General features: G+C 43.6%; 1 protein-coding gene across 23 annotated transcripts in view; it reads right to left on the bottom strand.

The window, feature by feature from the left end:
• The window catches only part of dlg3 (discs, large homolog 3 (Drosophila)), a 137,142-nt gene that overhangs the window by 35,407 nt on the left and 81,144 nt on the right, over positions 1–20,591 (bottom strand). For 12 of the 23 annotated variants that reach the window (XR_008572889.1, XM_054791964.1, XM_054791971.1 and 9 more), the window contains 7 exons: positions 20,340–20,464; positions 17,939–18,108; positions 15,604–15,740; positions 15,206–15,350; positions 11,182–11,341; positions 10,432–10,560; positions 2,133–2,289 (listed from right to left, as the gene is read on the bottom strand). Coding sequence is in view for 22 of the 23 variants with exons in the window: in XM_054791964.1 (XP_054647939.1) it covers positions 2,133–2,289; positions 10,432–10,560; positions 11,182–11,341; positions 15,206–15,350; positions 15,604–15,740; positions 17,939–18,108; positions 20,340–20,464 (1,023 nt within the window). In the remaining variant the exon portion in view is untranslated. The remainder of the gene's footprint in view (positions 1–2,132; positions 2,290–10,431; positions 10,561–11,181; positions 11,342–15,205; positions 15,351–15,603; positions 15,741–17,938; positions 18,109–20,339; positions 20,465–20,591) is intronic. The other 11 variants (XM_054791977.1, XM_054791979.1, XM_054791978.1 and 8 more) reach the window with 3 other exon arrangements.

The raw sequence follows: 20,591 nt of genomic DNA, 5'->3' as shown, positions 1-20,591 counted from the left end.
TACTTTATGTCAAAAATAATCTTCTGATAGAGATTTGTGGGAAGACGAGGCGGTCCGTGGCTCAAAAAAGGTCGGGGCCCACTGTGATAGACCACCCGGTAACATTTTCATCCAGTCTCGTCAAGGAAAACTGACACACGACTCGTCACGTTTTAGTCACCAAAGAGCCAGGATTAGCTCGTCACCGTCTTGTTTTCATCATGAAAAAAAGGTTCGTCAACAAAATAATTGAGTAAATGTTTACTGCAAATGAATATCGGCTCCCTGGTTCTTGGGAGCCGATATTCATTTGCAATCAACAGTGTTGTTTTCGTCAACAATGACGATGACGAAATGACGAAATAATTTCGTCCGCCTCTGGTTCTCAGTTGGAAAAGGGTAGATTACACTGTATGTAGCCAAACTGTAGTACTGTGCAATGCTTTTGTACAGTACATTGCTTATACTGTAGTGTGTTTCGCCCGTTTATTGAGCTTTTTTTTGTATTACAGTAGTACCTCGCATAACGTAAACCTCCTTTTACGTAAATTTCACTGAACGTACAGAATTTATGTAAAGTTTGAGCATCGTATTACGTAAGAAATTCCATATAACGTAAAGCGTCAAGTCGGTGCAAATTCAGAAATTCGATTTGTTTAGCGCTTGGTGACGCCTTCTGACGCTTCACGCTCTCATTGGCTGATTATCAGGGCACCGGCTCCGCTTTCATCTCATTGGCTGATTATCGGGGCACCACCTACGCTCTCATCTCATTGGCTGATTGTCCCTTCAACTTCCTTTCCTCTTCATAGTCCCCCTGAAACTAACTTATAAACAATTAAGTTAAGTTACAAATTAACATTTTGCACACAGCATTATCGTGTAGCGCGTGTGCGTTTGTCTGTGAGACCAGCTGACTCTTAGACTCTTTGAGTCGCGTTTCGACACAGGCTAGTCCTCCTCCTCCCTCCTGCCTCCACTTGTGTGCTCCTAATCAAGACATCTCATGAACGGTAGGATTGTTTTTCGGTTTTATTCATTTACAGTAATCTTATTTATTACCTTATTTTATATTGGAATGTTACTCTACCATGTTTATGCTAACGTTTTATAATATTTTCCCACCATATTTGGTGGACTTTGAATATTCTGAAGGGCCAAGGGGTGAGTTTGGGAAGATCTTGGAACGGATTAAGCTATTTACATGTATTTTACGCTTCGTATAACATAAAAACCCTATAACATAAAGGTTCTCGTAAAGGATTATTTACGTTGTAGGGGCGTCTACTGTCCTATGAAGCAGGAGAAGCCTTTTTTTTAACTCGTACCTTGTATAATGACAGTAAAGGTATTCTATTCTATTCTATTCTATTCTATGTATGTAAATGTATGCCATATAACCGTATTGAATAGCTGCATTTCTTTTGCAATGTAGCGAGCAACACTGTCTGTGAGCGTGCACTATTTTGCACTGTTTTGTTTATATTTGCCGACAAAACGCCAAGGAACCCTCCATTAGTATTTTTTTTCTCCAGTTGAGAAAATTGTCCGTGTCGATTGTCGGTGTTGATGCGCTCGTCGTGTTCATTCTGTCTAAAACCAAAATATTCCCTCAGCTCCCCCAGCCACAGCTGTCGGCTGTGGCATTCACCTCAGAAACCATCGCTTCTGCGCCTTGATTCATGCTAGCGTATGTTGCCTCACGAAGCTAACTGCTAAACCCTCTGTATCCACTCGCTGGTAGGCCCGCGTCTTCAAAGAGGCTGAATGCGATGAGGGTCCACTCTGTCTGTTCATTCCACTATAGAACCAATGCACACAAACGCATGTAGAGTGAACCCTCTTGTCTTCCAGCCTGTGTGGCACAGAGAGACGAGCAGGAGAAACGCGCACAATCGAGGGCGTCATAATTATCAACCTGTTTTCGATTTATCGATTGTCGTGACGGGCCTAGTTGTCAGCCTCCTTGACTACTAAAAGCCCTGAAAAAAAGCCTATTGGTCGATCTCTACTCGGTAACATATTATTGTCAATCCAACATCCTTAAAAAGTCCCTTTTGCGCTTTTAAGATTAAATAGAGTCCCGGCCCTTAAACCAAGCTAGTTTTTCAAGTGAGGACAGAAAGAGTGTTGCATGTTAATAAAATACTGACAGACAAAATCCGGTCTCCTCTCCGCAGCTCGCCGCTCAGGTCAGCCGGCCCTCCAGCCAGGATGAAGGAGACGAAGATGCCCTCGCCATCCTCTCCGCCCACGATGTTGAAGCCCAGCCCTGTGGAGCCCTTGTGCAGCAGCACCTTCCTTGGCTCCCTGCCACCAAAAAAAGAGCGACAATGTCAGCGTGAAATGCAGCAACACTAAAAAAATGCAAAGAAAAAGGTCAAGGAAGGGTATTCCAGACAGCAATTTAGACTGCATAATGCTACAGTGAAGTACTGAAGGTTACACCCTCTCCTGTCCTCCGTGTGAAAAAGTATGTTAAACACAACAAAAACCATCATGCGCTTCAACTGTACAATGCATTGATTAGGCACTCAAAACATCACTCAATGTTGATTTTCATAGCATGACAAACCACGCAAATAGCCTGAGATCCATTGGCTGGATGCACACACTTCACCCCCCACTCGTATGAACGTACGCCCATCAAATGAGACACATCCAGCTCGGCAGACCCCACTCCATCTTTTGCATTGACCGCGATGACTCATCCTGTCAGAAAAGGCTTTTTCAGACCACCTCTTTTTTAAAAGATGCTTTGGGAGGCCAAACTGCCGCTGTGGTCAAACACAAACACACACAGTAAGGAGGCCCATGCAGCGCTGGCCTTGCACGCACTCACTTAATATACAAAGGCATTCAAAACAACATACATTCATGCTCGTTCGTATGCATGCATGCACACACGCACATTCCTTTCTGACACACAAACACTGCATGGCTCCCATTAGTGGTTTTTGCCTGCCTTCTACAGGAACAATTCCATCTCAATCCCAACTGGCTGCGCTCTAACTCGCTATTAAGGCCATGTTTCCCCTCCCACTGATGGCAGCATTCCAAGATTTTTAAGGTTCATAACATGACTGCCTGGAAAAAGCCTTGATTAGGCTAAACTCAAATAGACATTAGGTGAAAGTAGCACAAAAGCCGCAACTCATAGGATCATTTAAAGGAAAAGTGCTCTTTTTTTGGTATTTTGCTCATCATCCACAGTCCTTATGTGGGACAAATGAACAGATGTGTTTCTCTCAGTGAGCGCATGACCACCGACGACCAACACGGACAGAAAAGAACTACAGATGGAGGTGCCGCGGCAGCAAAGCCTTCGTCTCGACAGTCAACGCTTGCTGAGGCGTTTGGTCGGCTAAGTAAATATAAACAAAACAGTGCAAAATGGTGCTCGCTACATTGCAAAAATATACATACAGGCAACTTCAGTGTCAAGCTAAGGTGGCTCACACAGGTACACTACACTTGAGTACCATCTAGTGGTTCAAATGTGAGTTGAACCAACTGTCATGACAATAATTCATGAAAAAATGGTCTCAAAAAATGGTGTTGATAATATTATCGACAATAATTTGTAGCACAATTATCAAGCAGCAAAATCTGTTATTGTGACAGGCCTATGCGTAACAATGTTAAAAAAAAAAAAATGTTCCTGTAGCTTGGTTTAATATGCAGCTCACATTATGGAAATGGAGCGTTGTTGCCGCTTTTTGGAGGTTTTGTCAGAAGGCTTAATAGGCGGAAAAGGTGCGTCCCATTACATGCACTCTTAGCTGCCTCTTTTTAGCTGTTTTTTTTACATCTTTAGAACACACAGAAAAAAGGAAGACGTGTGTGTTCATGTCTCACATAAGGATTGTGCACTTTTCCTTTAAGGCCATTTTTTCCCTCCCTTCTGATGGCAGCATTCCAAGATTTTTAAGGTTCCTACCATGACTGCCTGGAAAAAGCCTTGATTAGGCTAAACCCAAATAGACATGAGGTGAAAATAGCACAAAATGTTAGTTCATAGTTTGACAGGAAGCCTCTTCTAGTGTGACCCTCTAAGACAGGTGCGTCCAAAGTCTCTTTTTTTTGGGCCCTGACATATTCTTAATACGAAAGTAAACACAGCCTGTCAGCTGTAACGCAGAGCTGAGTTCCATCGCATTGGTAAGTTAACAAACAATTGCAAATAAAGTGGCCCCCAGTGGAAAAAGACACCCCAATTTAAGAGCACCGAGTAAGATGAATACCACCATGGATCCACACATGCATGCGAAATAAAAATAACAGATACGTATCCATGGTTACCTGGGGATCCGCATCTGATGGCCGCTTCTCAAAGAGCATTTCCTAAGTGCGCACTGAGGCCGTCTCCTCGCCAGCGACATGGAGGACGAGATGTTGACAGTGAACATGGTGGCGGTGGTTTGTCTCCGAGTTACCAGGCGACCCCTCCCACTACCGCCTCCCCTATTCCAATCTGGCCTTTTGCTCTGAGAGCGCCGTCACTTTAAGACGTTCCGGGGCCGGCCTGGGCCATATCTCATGCCCCGTGTCCGTTGATGGGAACCAGCTCCTCTCTCAGAGACAAACACTCACTTCGCATCATCACTAGTGAGGCGAGGCTTAACACTTTAACCCTTTAACACACCCAAAAAGAAGCCAGGCTCCTTTACATCTGCAACGATGACCACCGTGCTTCTTCCTCACCTTCCTCTGGTTCAGCACAACAACATTCCTATTTGTCAGATCTTTACTCTTACACGATATTGGGTGAACAAGAGGCTTGCTTTTCAACATTTTCATTTCTCTGTCATAGGCCACGTGCTAAACCCCCCCCCCCCCCCCCCCCCCCCCACACACACACACACACAATACATTGTTTATTCACCCCAAACCTCAACAATAACAAGCTAAATAGCGTACATACATCAGAGCGGCCCGTGAGTTCAACCCCAAACTTGAGGGCAGCTAACATCACTAAAAACAGCACAGCACTCCTGTCGTATAGACGATCTTCGACCTGCTCTCTGCTGCAGGTGGGTAAAAATATCAAAGTGCTCCTGTCATATCGAGCATCTTTGATTAGTGTTTTGCAGCATGTCCTTATAAACACAGAGCATCTTTGACGAGCGTAAACATATTGCTCCTGTTTTTATTTATGACTTTTCAATATTGTGGCCCCCGTTTGTGGAACAGTCTGCGGGAGGACTGCAGAGAATCTCTTTCATCTGGCTTTTATTTCATATTTATTCATTTTACTATTATTTACTATTTACTTTTCTGTTATTTCTAGGATTATTTCATTTCTTTATTCTATTTAGATTTTATTTGGGGCTGTCAAAAACAGCACATTAGCAGCGGTAACTCATTTATTTAATTAATTACGTTAAAATGTTTAGCATAATTCACACATTTGCATCATGTCGAGCCACACATCCCTCTTACGAGGGCGGACGGGGGCATGGTGTAGCGTCCCCACACAGTCACACAGAGTCCGACACTCTTTTATAACTTTATTCTGAACCCAACAAATCAAGACGAACATGCCATGCCTGAGATCGAGTGGAAAAAAGGTTCTCCTCTCATTCCGTGTGGAAGTGGTAAAGTTTTAACTTCTTTGTCCTTCCCCAATCCGTGTGAAACACTTGCTTAAGTTTAGAATTAGTCAATTGGAGAGGGCAGCAGCCGTCTGTTATGTCCCTGCAGTGATCCTGTAGCCTGCGCAATGTGATGTAAAGAAAGAATAGTAGGCGTCTAAAGGTGACTATAGGGGTGTTATTTCATGTCGAAAGTCTTAAACAAGTTTTCTATGCTGTAACTATGAAAATATTCCCTTTATTCATATTGAATACTACTTAGCGGAAGTTCACTTATCGCGGTCGGGTCTGAAACCAATCAGGCGCCATAAACGATGGACTGTAGTTGAATATCCCAGTAGGAGGCCAACAGATTCTTTTTCCTGGGCACATCACTGGTTGCTAGGCAGAATTCACAGAGCACCATCATCATTACTTGTGTGCTAAAGCCAATAAAATCATGCAGTTTCCTTGGCAACCCACAGCAGAGACGGGACACACCATAAGGAGTTGAACCACTACTCTGTATCAAATATAAAATACAGACATGACACAAGCTTTGTTTTCCTACCAGGGCGCCATCTGCTAGCTGGTTGAGTATGGTTACCATGCAGCCCCTCTTGGATGCCCTTTCCCTGTTATCCATGGCAGGAATGTAAACAGCAATGGCGGCTGGAAAAAGAATTCATCCCCTCTACACACCTACATGCCTGCGTGGTAGTTGCTAGTCCCCCCCACCCCTTAGGCGGTTTCATGTTTTTGCTGAGCAAAATAAAAAAGACCACCGACTATGAATGGATATTTGGACTGCGGGGTTCAGTGTGTCACGCCGTCTTGGACTCAGTCCAGCCATTGGCTCTGCTCAGCTGATTAATGGTGGACACTGCAGATGGACGCCATTTTCCACAGACAGATGCCGTGTCTTGCAGCACTTTATCCCGCCCCCCGCCCTGCAATGGAAGAGATGCTTTTATGTAGAGAGCCAGATACGATCTCAATGCTGCTTTATCTTCTCTCTCTTGTGTCTCCCTAGCCCGTTATTTTCTTCTTCTTCTTTTAATTTGACATTTGACTCATTTAAATTTCATGCCTCTCGCTGTGACTAAGAATAAAGTGCGATGACTGATTAACACCTAAGACGAGCGCTCGGCTTAATTTGCTGTGATTACTTTATGTCACCCCCACTCTCTCTCTCTCCTCCCTGCCACAGCTTTCAAAGCTCCCAACCAGAAGGCCAAAGTGCTCCACCGTATTGATGTGTGAATTTGACGAGTCAAAAGCTTTTTTTTGTATTTGTGTGAGATGTTTCAAGTTACTGATTAGCTCACCTGCTGCTACAATCGTCAGGCCTCTGTTTGCTCAAACTCAGCCTGTAATGCTGGTGCAGTAGTGTAAAAACCCAGCCTCCATGAACGCCTCTGCCAGAACAAGATGGTAAACACGGTTTAAACCGTCTTTTCCGCTGTCGGCACTTCAATCCCGCTATGCAGCCTGTCCTCCTTCTCCGTATCTCCGCGGGGATCTCCGGACGCTCGGCGTAGCCAAGGGGTGTGAGGCTCAAAGCTAACAGCTGCTCCCGAGTGTAAACAACGGAGCCGTGAATGAATGAGTTTCCCACAATAAGCAACAGGCAAGCTACAAATGTAACACGATGAACATCCATAACTGCACACTTGCTTAAGGGGTCGGTATGGCACAACAAACAATAAAGTACGACGAAAGCACGAATAAACACGAAAAAAGCAGCGGAAAATACAGAGCTGCTGTAACTAACTATTATACTAATAGGACCAAACATGATTTACAAAACAGCACAATATACAACCCTACGTTGTGCATGGCAATGTGTCACAGTATAGCAATGCATAGCACGTACTGTATGTGTGTGTGTGACATTGGTGCTGGCAGCATGCTTGATGAACACCTGGGGTACATGGCCTCCTTCCCCCACACACCCCCATCATGACAGCTGCAGGACTGTCTACTGCAGCTAACTGGTGCAGGCCCCCTTGTTACATTTATGGTCAACTTTGTACATACAGTATAAGGAGCAGCAGGCATACACACACACACACACACACACACAGTTTGACACTTATTACATAAAAGCTCTCACTCTCTCTCACACACACAAGGCTTCACCAGGGGATGGAAAAGGATTAAATGGAACACAGTTAACAAACATTTAGACATGTCTAACAGGGAAGGGACACAGGCAGATATGCTGTTGTTATAAAATTAGAAATATCATACTACCCCCTTCAGTAGGAAACTTGGCCCGAGACAGAAGCTTTAGGTTTTATCGACGCCTCCTGACGGATGGAAGTGAGCAGCTTGTGGGAGTGTGAAGCCCTTCTCAGCTGCACTCTTCTCGCAGAGATGTGTGGTTTTGTTTTTTTAAGAGCAGGTACCACTCGGGTTTAAACTTGACGGACAAATCCAGACTAAAGGGTAGAAGTGAATATCTGTTTGTTTCACCATCTTACAAGCAGAATGCGCCCACACTAATTTTGTGATTAGCTAAAATCTATTTTATTTTATTCTTATTTTTTTTTATGAGACGGGAGAGTTTGCATGTTCTCCCCGTGTGTGTGTGGGTTTCCTACGGGTACTCTGGTTTCCTCCCACCCACATTCCAAAAACATGCATGCTAGGTTAATTGGCCACTCTAAATTGTCCATAGGTATGAATGATTTGTCTATATGTGCCCTGCCATTGGCTGGCCACCAGTCCAGGGTGTACCCCGCCTCTCGCTTGAAGTCAGCTGGGATAGTCTGTGGTTGCCAGTGCCCTGTACTTTGCAATGGTTTGTTGGGGGAGCAGCACCAACAAAAAGGACATAAACCGGATGGACGAACTGATTCGGAAAGCCGAACAAGTTATCGGCACTCAGTTGGAGGCGTTTAACAGTGAGAGACAGGACGACATTGGACAAACTGCTCTCCATCATGACAACCCCACCCACCCGCTCCATCGGACAATAGAGGGGCAGCAGAGCTCATTCTCCAACAGACTCCTCCAGTTTCGGTCCCACAGTAAATGCTACAGGACTTCATTTATTCCACACTCCATCCAGCTCTACAATACCTCACCTGTCTAACGAGACGAGACGAGACTTTAACATTATTTTTAAGAAAAGGACAATGAAAAAAAAAAAGACAATATACTGCAATCTACTAGTAGAATTTCTACTAAGTTACAGTCTTCTGCACTTTATGTGTATGCTATTGGCCCCGCCTCCATCCACCGAGACAAAGAGACTGTATGACTGACAAAAGGGCTATCTCCGTTCATGCCATCGTGCTATGGAACAAACGCACCAAGGTGAGTGAATCCTCTTCCTCCCTGTTTGGTGGTGAGATGATGCAAACAAACACGCAAGCACATGGCATTCTATTGAGGCCAGCAAAATGATCAAGTTCATTTCCATTTGTTGTGTGTTTAAATCATGTATTTATTATCGTCCCAGGCCCAGTGCCCACGAGACATTTTTTTGTGAATGAGAAATCTTGTCACCTTTTAAACTCTCGAGATCTTGTGACGGGCTGCACACTGGCCAAGTGGTTAGCATGTTGGGCACACAGTCAGGAGATGGGGAAGATCTGGGTTGGAATCTCCATTGGGCATCTCTGTGTGGAATTTGCATGTTCTCCCCGTGCGTGGGTTTTCTCCGGGTACTCCGGTTTCCTCCCACATTCCAAAAACGTGCATGTTAGCTTCATTCTCTAACTCTAAGTTGTCCATAGGTATGAATGTGAGTGTGAATGGTTGTTCGTCTATATGTGCCCTGCCATTGGCTGCCAACCAGTCCAGGGTGTACCCAGCCTCTCACCTGAAGTCAGCTGGGATAGGCTCCAGCATACCCGCAACCCTAATGAGGATAAGAAGATGGATGGAGATCTTATGACACCTCTACTAATGTATGAATGAGTTCCTCGATGCAATTAATAGGCAATTGAAAAGAATGAAATCACGGGTGGGCAAACATTTTGACTCATGGGCCACATTGGGTTAAAATATGTGGCCGAAGGGCCGTGCCTATATGGGTAGTCATCGAAGAGAATGACATACTTACGGTGCAACGAAACAAAAACAGCAAGTTAAGACGCCACATACAGTACATCAACTACTACCAGTACGTGGGTGATAAACAACAGCTACACGGTAAACATAACATGTAACTTAAACTGTTAGTTACAAGTGCCCGCAAGGCATGCTGGGTAGTGAGGTGGCAACAACAATATGGGCAATGAACAATAAAACATTGGATATCAAGAGTATGTTAGCGTCCCTCCTTGTTTACTTCCCTGACGACCTCCTCAACATATTTTGCACTCAGGCAAAAATGGGACAAACAGGGCAAAATGTTGGGAGAGAGAGTACCACAAGCTACCCAGCATGCAGGACTATATGGGTGTAATTTTGGCATGGGTATTTTGCATAGATATTTATTTGTATGCACGCATGGTGCAGCAGGTAGGTTATGTTGTGCGTCATGTGTTGTGTTGTTTGGATCGCCTTTTTGTACAAGCTACAGATTGCATCTGACCATTTCCTGTGCGACTCAAGTGTGCCACCATAGCACTGCGAGTCTGATGTGGCCCGCGGACCGCAGTTTGCGCACCCCTGGACTAAATCATGCAAAGTAGCTCAGAGGAGGGGTAACACTGACATGCAAACATTGACAAAGGCAAAGAAAAGATGAGAAATCAGCGTGAATATCATCCTGACATGCGTTTCCTGACGTTCTCGTTTAGTTCCTGTCCGTTGCCACCCGTCTCCTCACTTCTACCTGTTGTATGCAAATGTGCCTCAACCTCTGGGCTGCTTCCAGAGAGGAGGGTTAGCTAAAGCAAGGCGTGATGGACTAGGTTAGTACCTGCCAGAGAGGGGGAGTAGCGGAGCTTGGCACAAGGGTGCAGGGGAAGGACAGAAGCCTCTGAAGAGAGCCTGGGGCACCTTGCCGTCCCCAGGTTTGTGGATGACACTGTAAATTGGCTCAGCCCGGCTGTGGGGGTACAGGAATCACAGTGAACGGGACAAAAGTGTAGGACAGAAAAGAAAGCACGCATACCGACAAGAGATGCGACATACATGTACACAAGTGTCACAGGTTATGTGGACAGCTCGCACAAGGACATCAGAGGAGCACGAGACCAAACACACTCATCAGCCTCATGCAGCCACACACAGGGAGCCTCCTCCTCCCCAGAGCTCTGGGTTAAAATGACTCAAACCCCACCGCCACCCCCCAAGAATGCTACATCTGATCCAGTCCTTGGATAAGAGGTCAAAAGTTAAAAGGCAGTCATAACAGGAACAAGAAGTGACAAGATGCCTCTCACCACACACTGTCCAGCTTTGTTCCAATGCAGCACAGACCCCTCCCGTGAATTTAAAAATGTACATATAGCTGAACATGTGTGTTTTCTTCACTAAAGAACACAGTGTGACGACACCGGGACGACAACAACTCAAAGGAGGGCCACTGAGAACAGAAAGGAACCCATGCACAACAATATAAGAGGGGGCTTGACCTTCTGTCTCCACATAATCAACGTAAGTGTGAGTGTCACTAATGCGGGGGGGGGGGGGGGGGGGGGGGTAAACGAAGCAGCCAGCGACCTACCTTGTGAAGTCTTCCTCCCCCAGCATGTGGCGGGGCACTGGCGAATACCTGGACGGGGTGACCTGGGGAGGCGGGTAAGCCGGCTTGGGTTCCATGGCGCCCATGTAGTTGTGGCTGACGTGGTTGTCCATGGTGGGGAAGGCTGGGGGGAGGGCCAGGCCAGTAGGGGGGAAAGAAAGAATGATTACACTCTAAGCACTACCGCTCTTTCCTCCCCAGTAAATCCACGTCAAATCCCCCATCATGTGACCATGTGTCGGTGAGCCTCTGACATGCCCCTAGATGGATGAGTCCACGCCCCCGTATACGCCCACCACTTCACAGACGGCAGCTTTGTAAATTGAAAACAAAAAAGGCTTCGCTACACATTTTAAAATAAAGCCAGGAGTTCCAGCAGGAAGTATCAGACAGGAAAGCTGTAAGTAAATCCACTTTACATTACAGATGCACAATATCTTTTTTTAAACCAATACCGATAACTTTGTGCTTCTTAAGACCAATATGGTACCGACAACTTTTTTTATTGATACTTTTTCCACAAAGTAGGATTCCCTCATGGAAAAAATTGAATATTTTGGTAATTAGAGCAGAGAAAACCTGTTTATCACCTTCTAAGTACGCTTTTTAACATGATTAGAGCCCTTTAGACATGAACTAACACCCCTATGGTCCCCTTTACATTCCTGCTATCCAATATAGTTGACGTCATAACAAAAAATAAGACATAAATAAGACTGGCGCTCATGTCTGTTGCAATAAATGTGTTCTGGACATGTGGCCAGGATGTGACGTCAGAGCATCAGAATTGAGTTTTAGCTGGATCACACCCACAGCAGTAGCCTGCGTTGTCAGTATTATTAGTGATGCATGATATATATATTTTTAAACTGATTCTGATAACTTTCTGCTTTTCAAAACAGATGATACTGGTACTTTTTTATATCTACTTTTTAAAAATGTAGATGGAAGTGTAGTTTGTGCACACGTGGAGGTAAGAAGGACTGGAACTAATTAGTACATGTTGATTAGTCCTAATGAAATATGATGACATCACTACTACCACATCACTACTATCAGGAGAACCAGAGTATAGAGGGGGAGGAGCCACCTGCTGTGGCCCAGCAACATGCACTGTATTCGGGCACACACTCCGAGCAGCCTTTTGCACTTTTCAAACGCTGCAGCGCTGGCGTTTCAGGTGGCTGAAAAGTTTTTTTTGTGTGGTTTATGTTGGTATAGTTGTTTAGATATTTGAGCTGTCACAAAAGCAACAAATATTTGTGTCAAAGTGAAAGTTATGCTTGAAATGTATCTTTTCACCCTTTTTTTAAGTCAGAACTGATATTCTCCTGAAACGTAACTATGTTGTACTGCTGATTACTAAAGAACACAAAAAGGTAGCAACAAACTTTTTTTTTTTCTGCTGAAAGACGGGAGTCTAATGTTTCCTTTGGTAGGTTTCATGTGTATATAGACATACAAAACAATATTCTATGTGCCTTGAAAGATCAGGCAAAATCATCTAAAATGGCCGCGATTGTAGTGGTTGTCTTTTGGAAAATGTCTGGGATGGAATGAGTTAGTGTTATCCGATTGATCAGTGTGACATCATAATTCCCTCATATCATCAGATAATTATCCTGCACCCTACTTTCAATCATCAATCATCAATCATGTGAGCGTGTGTGAGAGCAGAAAGTGCCTAGCAATCTATCCGTACTTTCATACTAAGATCGCTCGTCTACGTGGGAATTGGAGATGCTTCGCCTCAAGATTGTGGTGCTCCCATGCGCAGGTGGGATGTGAGAAAACGTCCACACTCAGTGGGAGGCAGAGAATGCTGCTTCTTCTTGCTGTGGCAGAATAGTGTGTGTGTGTGTGTGTGAGAGAGCAGTCACTATGTGGGTGTCTGGGCGTAGAGGTTTTGGGCAAGAGAGCAGCAATCCACTGTAAGAATATTCATGTTGATTCAACACAAAAAGATTCCTATCATGTAACATTGGACATTGTTATATATTATTATAATTATTAGGTTAGGTTTTCATCTCTGTTCGTTAGGATTATGTAAAAATGACTCAACTATTTGGATCCTGTATTTTTCCTCAATTTGGTGCTAAACACTTCCTTTTATTGATGAGTTGTCATTCTAGCCAGACTGTCACTCACTTGAGCAAACACCTCCACCAAAAATCACAAATGTCAACATCATGTTGGACACCTCACACCTCCTGCATTTTGTCATATGATTCACACATGAGTCATGCATTATTTGCTCAGAAATGAAGACAAATATCACAAAATATCCATATCTTGTCATGGAAAAAAATATGGGAAAAAAAAAAAACATCCGCAACAAAAAATACAGAGCAATTTAACAATTGAAATGCCAAAGATGAAAGTAAAATTTCATACTTTCAGTTTTAAGATGAAACATTTTATCATTAAGGGAGAAAAAAAACAAAGCTACATGGCCCTGTGTGAAAGAGTGATGGCCCCCTAAAGCTAATAAGTGGTTGGGCCCCCCTTAGCAGCAACTGCAATCAAGCGTTTGTGATAACTTGCAATGAGTCTCTTCCAGCGCTGGGGAGGAATTTAGCAGAATTGTTGTCATTCAGCCACATTGGAGGCTTTTCCTTTTGAAGGTCATGCCACAGCATCTCAATAGGATTCAGGTCAGGACTTGGACTAGGCCACTCCAAAGTCTTCAGCCATTCAGAGGTGGACTTGCTGGTGTGTTTTGGATCATTGTTCTGCTGCAGAACCCAAGTTGCTTTCAGCTTGAGGTCACCAACATTCTCCTTCAGCACAATTCATGCTTCCATTTATCACAGCAAGTCTTCCAGTTCCTGAAGACCATCACACTACCACCACCATATTTTACTGTTGCTATGATGTTCTTTTTCTGAGAGACACACACCTTCTAAAAAGTTCAACTTTTGAGTATTTTCCCCAAAGGCCTTGAGGATCATCAAGATGTTTTCTAGCAAATTTGAGATGACACTTAATGTTGTTTTTGTTCAGCAGTGGTTTTGGTCTTGGAACTCTGCCATGCAGGTCGTTTTTGCCCAGCGTCTTTCTTATGGTGGAGTCATGAACACTGACCTTAACTGAGGCAAGTGAGGCCTGCGGTTCTTTGGATGTTGTTGTGGGGTCTTTTGTGACCTATCGGATGAGTCGTCGCTGCGCTCTCGGGATCATTTTGGTTGGCCGCCCCCTCCTGGGAAGATTCACCACTGTTCCATGTTTTCGCCACACTCTCACTGTGGTTGGCTGGAGTCTTGAACTCAGGTGTGATAAACCACAGTTAAGTTATGTTTAAACGAGGTGGGGGGGGAATCACTTTTTCACAAAGGGCCATGTAGGTATGCATTTTTTCTCTTCCTTAAGAGTTTCATTCAAAAGTTTCATTTAAAAAATGCATTTTGTGTTGAATTGTGTTGTCATTGACTAATATTTACATTTGTGTGATGATCTGAAACATTGAAGTGGGACAAACATGCAAAGAAAGAAAAAATCAGGAAGGGTCAAACACTTTTTCCACACCACTGAGTGTATGTATATACTGTAGTATATTAGAGCCTATCATTTAGATATTATAGATGTTTGTATTTTTTGAAATTTGAAAAACATATTATACCATAATTATCCAGGGTTAAAATAATAATTTACTATTTTATAATATTGAAAATAATAATAATAACGATATTAGTTTTTTATTGATAACCATCTTTCAGGACATCAGGAATACAAGTGATATCATCATAATCAATCAATGTAAATAGGATAAAAACAGCAGTATTTAGAGATTCATATCCATTTTCAATGAGTAAGTATTTGAAAGAGTGCCTTATAAGGGTTTAGTGTATTTTTCTTGAACTTCTGCATGCCCAATACTTCCACAAAATCTGTTATTATGGTACTTGTTTGTGGTGATGGTGCAATCTAAAGCGCGTCCTTGGTGGAGGTAATGAAGTGAATAACTTGTGGTTTGTGTTAAACAGAAGAAGAAGAAATAAATACGTACTGCTGGAATAGTCCGGTGGGGCGTACATGTCATTGAGATGCACAGGCCCTGGCTTGGCCACCTTGAGGTAAACCATGTCCGAGGTGTTCTTCAGCGCCGCCACCGCCTCCTCGTGACGCACATCCTGAAGCACAATGTTGTTCACCTGATGAGAAAAGGAAGAAAACATGAGCCCATGAAGGCATCTTTAGAGGCCGTGCGGCGTTCACGTGTCACACCAGCCAACACAAAACACGAATCTCAGATATCTGCTGTGTTGGTGTGTGTGTGCTGCTAAGAGAGGTCAAAGCTGGAGGTAGCTTCTCAGCACGTTTGAAGGCTTCACCTTTCACCACACGTTTAACACTGACAGATTACACAACACAAAAACTTCTGTGAAGATTGTTTTGGAGTCCTACAGCTAGCAGGCGGTCTCCGGTCTGCAGCCGTCCGTCTTTCTGGGCAGCTCCTCCTTCGATGATCTTGGTGATGTAGATGCTGTTGTCTCCTGGGATGTGCTGATTGCCAATCCCTCCGGCAATGCTGAACCCCAGTCCTGGCAAGCCAGATGAATCATCAAATACAACACTAGTAAAGGATGATAATCACACATTGGAAATAAACACTGGTACAGTAATAGTCATAAATACTGCATTAAATGAGCACATTCATAAAATAAATGTATATTTATGCAATAATAACAATTACAACAGGGGTATCTTTCAGGCCCAGGACCCCCAAACTGATGGGAGACACGGAGTAAGGACCCCGTACTCCATATACAGTCGTCCCTCATTTATAGCGGTTAACTGGTTCCAGACCCGACCGCGATATAGGATTGAATGTTAATAAAGGGAATATTTTAGTAGTTATAAAATCTGTTTATGACTTTCTACCATTATTAGAGCCCCGTAGCCATGAAATAACACGCCTATAGTCACCGTTATACTCCTATTATTCATTGTTTACACCACATTGCTCAACTCTTATGCTGCAGGGACTAGAGACAGCCGCTAGCTAGCAAGCTAGCGAGCTAACCAGGTAGCCTCCAATGTATTTCTTCTGATTTTAAGAAGCCAAAAACTCACCACTTCAACACGGGACGGGAGAAGAACTTTTTTTTTTTTTTTTTACTCTGCCATGTCGGACATGCAGTCGCTGACTTGACGACGTGTTAAGCTAATGTCATGCAATGTAAACTGGCCGACTCTTCAGTAAGAAAAGTAGCCATCGGCTGTGCGAGAAGTCGCTGGATGACGTCAGTTAGTTTGCATATTATTTGCATATGACGTTCAAACAGATGCATGAAAAAAAGCACAACATCGTAGGAGACAAAAAAGTGAGTAAAACGTTTGCAAGTAAAATTAAACATGATTCCTTTCATAATATTATATAACAAGATAAAATATGTCTTTATTAGTCCCACAAGGGAAAATTCCACATATTTCCAGATATATAATCAGCCTTTTATCTGAAAGTCTAGACGTAATAATTACGTCAGGACTTGCCTCACCTTTCACCTTTATCTACTGTATAATAAATAGTGTGTTAAATTAATACATTAATAAAATAAATGTACATTTATGCCCGCGACCCTAATGAGGAAGAAGCGGTATAGAAAATGGATGGATGGATGTACATTTATGTAATAATAACGCATTACAAAAGGGGTCTTTTTCAGGCCTAGGACCCCCAAACTGATGGAGACATGGAGGAAGGACCCCTTACTACATATATTGTGTATTTTAATTGTGCTATATATTAAACCGGGCCTGGTGCGATGCATAAACCTGCATGTGGAACTTGAGTATCTAAAAAAATAACTATGAGTATTTAAAAAAACCTCGCTAAGTGCATCAACATTAATAAATGGAATGCTTTTGTAGTTATGGCATAGAAAACCTGTTTACAATCTTCTAAATATGGTTTTTAACATTATTAGAGCCCTCAAGACGTAAAATAACACCCCTTAGTTAACATTATGAGTCTAGTGCCTGTCTCACAGAACACCGACACCTAGTGGCCAATGTAGAATACTACATTCACAATTACAACGCTTCTTCTGCCTTCTATTTGTATTTTAATTCATTTTGTTCAAAGATTTCACCATTTTTATGTCTGAAAATGCTTCATTGAGGCCAACAATAAGTACAATTTGCTTAAATATGCATTTTTTGTTACTAATAATAGTTCGTATTCAACCACAAAAACGTGATCATTTAAGAATGAATGGATCTTTGAAAAATTGTGATATAGCGAGGGACAACTGCATTAAAATTGTTTTAATAATTAAAAAATGTAACTGCCACGTGCAGCCCTTGCATTGGATGATGACATGACTGTATGGGCGTGTTTGGAAGCTAACTCTTCTACTCCTGAGCCGCTGCACACAAAAGGGTAAAAGTGTGTCAAAACATGTGCCCCTTGTGTGTTGCCTGTGCTATTAATTTTTATTGAAATTTGTCAGCTGAATGTGCGCTACAAAAAAAAACACTGTATCTTTATGGTGTTTAGTCGAATCAACACGGAATTTGGTACACACCTTTAGGGGACCGACAAGCATGTGTGTGTAAAATTAGAGCAAGATTGCTTGAAAAACATGGCCGCCATCAAACAAAACTCCTTTGCAGGGGGAAAGTCATTGAGCCTTTGCCAAAGGAGGATATGTGTATTACACACATGCTAGCATGGCTCCCAAAGCATGTCACCCCAATATTTTACCCATGACTGTATTTCTTATTAATTGGTGCAGACCTTTGGGCCCTTTGAGCAGGTTGACCTCCAGGATGGTCTCAGGTGGGGCCTGCCTCCGCCTCACCAGCAGGCGCACCACTGGCCCCGCCTCCTTCAGGGCCTCCACCGCCCTGCTGTGAACCACCTCGGACACGTCCACGTCGTTCACGCGCAGGACGCAGTCGTTCACCCTGCGGTTGGGAATATATCGAAAAAGGCAAGATGAAGATGCACCATCGTATTGGTTTGATAACCATGGCAGCTTTTGATGGTTAGGATTTCTAGGAAGAGCCTGGAGGAGGTCGGTCGTAGAAACTCCCACACACACACGCAGCCACACACACACCGCTGCCTGGTGGGGCACGATGGTGCTCGTGGGTGAGTGTTAAAATGAAAAGCAGAGCGGTCGAGAGCTGTAAGATGAAGGGAGTTTGAAAAAGAAATGCAAGAACGGATAACACGGTAAGGCAGGGGTGTCCAAAGTGCGGCCCGGGGGCCAATTGTGGCCTGCAGCTCTTTCTGTGTTCCAAAAATGCCAAATGGCGGCTTCATAGTCAGATGGGTTAAATTTTTAAATGTCATTTAAACAAGCGTTCACGATGCTGATAACCTTCTGCTTCTCAAGATTGATAGCTGATACCGATATCTACTTTTAAAATCTAGTAGTTTGTGCACATCTGGAGGTAAAAAGGACTGGAACAAATTAGCATTTGATTGATTAGTCCTAATGAAATATGATGACATCACTACTACCACATCACTACTATCAGGAGAAGCAGAGTATAGAGGGGGAGGAGCCACCTGCTGTGGCCCTCATCGCGGAGCATTTGGTACAACTAGCACGTGAAATGTCTTCCTTGGAAAGCGAATGTTTGTTTTAGGGCCTCAAATGAGGACACATTTTAATCATATTAATCACAGTTTTCAAATGAAAATCATATGTGTGAAATATGCCCTTTTTTACTGTATTTTCTGGACAAAAAGATACATGACATTCCATATTTGTAGGTATGAACGGCTCCAAGTGAACTGAAAATGTAAACCGTGCTAAAAGACAGCACGGCTGAAAACCTAAACCACCAGTCTCGCAAGGCTGCCGTCCTTGACTGTGGTAGCTCTTGTCCCCCTGTATGCAGTAGTGTGCTGGGGGGGCAAACCCGGACAAACTGGTGAGGAAGGCAGGCTGTGTCATTGGCACTGAGCTGGCCAGCCTGACATCTGTGGCAGAGTGAAGGACACCGAGGAGGCTCCTTTCCATCACGGACAACCAGCATCATCCAACGCACAGCCTCACCTCCCCACAGAGGAGCAGCTTCACTGGCAGATTACTATCACTGCTCTGCTCCACTGATAGGATGGGCAGATCATTCCTCCCCCACGCCATGCCACTTTTCAACACAACAGAGGGGGAATGATTAAAAACACACCCAGTTCACTTATTATGTATTATTATAATTTATTATGTATGATTGAAATTGAAGTCATCTGTTACTGTACGTATTTATTTATTTATTCTTATTCTACTTTCTTAACTCTCCTATTTTGCTTTGGTTGTTTTATTTTTAAATGATTACGTTTCTTTGCACACTTTTGCAGAGCTGAATTTCTTTTGGAGATAAATAAAGTATCTATCTTTAACAGCAGCAAAACATGTGACCCACTTGCACAGTGTTATGATGAGCCAACGGGGGTTGCATTCAAAGACACCACTTCACTTTTTTAAGTTGGATGCACTGTTTTGTATTTTCTGGGATTTCCGAGCATTTTTAAAAGCAGCAAATCGTACTTCCTTACTGTGAGTTACGCTAGTGAGTGATAAGAACATCCACTTACTGTTTTTCTTTGTTGTTCTGCTTATTTAGACCAAACATGCGCACATGATAAAGATGTTGTTGTGATGTTCGGAGTGTCCCTGAAGGAGCCTCACTGTAGTCTAGGCCGAGGAGGACTACTGTAGAGACGAGTGTGTGAGTTGGAGATACCTGTACTGTATGGTGTTGGAATCGCACTGTCAGAATAAAGTTCTAAAAGAGTGTCAGACTCTGTGAGGGGTGGAAAATGTAAACGTGATTAATGAAATGAATGAGTTACCGCCGCTAACGTGCCATTTTTGACAGGTGAGCTCAGGGGAAGTTACAACAGCCGTTAATGTCACAGACAGGAGGAAAAAAAGGAGAGCTTGATTTTCTCATGTGGGGCATTTTTTTATTATCGGTTATCAGAGTTATTTTTAATGTTATCGGATTTATCGGTATGATGTCATAATTCCCTCATACTCCAATCATTATGGTGCACCCCTACGTTTGACCAAAGTGTCCAGACTTTAGGGACACCTGGTGCAAAATGAATGAAAATGGACCCCTCCCTGCCTACCTTCTTTTTTCTGTGTGCGGTCCTCATTGGAAAAACTTGCCAAACATACCCAAGCCTTCCATCCATGGCAGCCGCTCCCCCAGGAATAATCTTGGTGATGAAGATCCCCGGATCATCGGGAATGTGGGGGTTATCGATCCCTCCTGCGATGCTGAAGCCCAGGCCGGAGTTCCCCTGCACACACATTGGAATGTGTGACGTGCATGTGAAATGTTAAGCGTGCTCAAGGTCGCCGCTGTGCCAGGGTGGATCCAATGTCCGCCACAGGCGTGTCCCCACATGTGACTAATGATGGTGCCAT

This window comes from Dunckerocampus dactyliophorus, chromosome 11 (assembly GCF_027744805.1).
Source record: "Dunckerocampus dactyliophorus isolate RoL2022-P2 chromosome 11, RoL_Ddac_1.1, whole genome shotgun sequence".
NCBI classification, from domain to species: domain Eukaryota; kingdom Metazoa; phylum Chordata; class Actinopteri; order Syngnathiformes; family Syngnathidae; genus Dunckerocampus; species Dunckerocampus dactyliophorus.
Note: the sequence above shows the minus strand (reverse complement) of the source record. Positions and strands in the feature narration are given on the sequence as shown.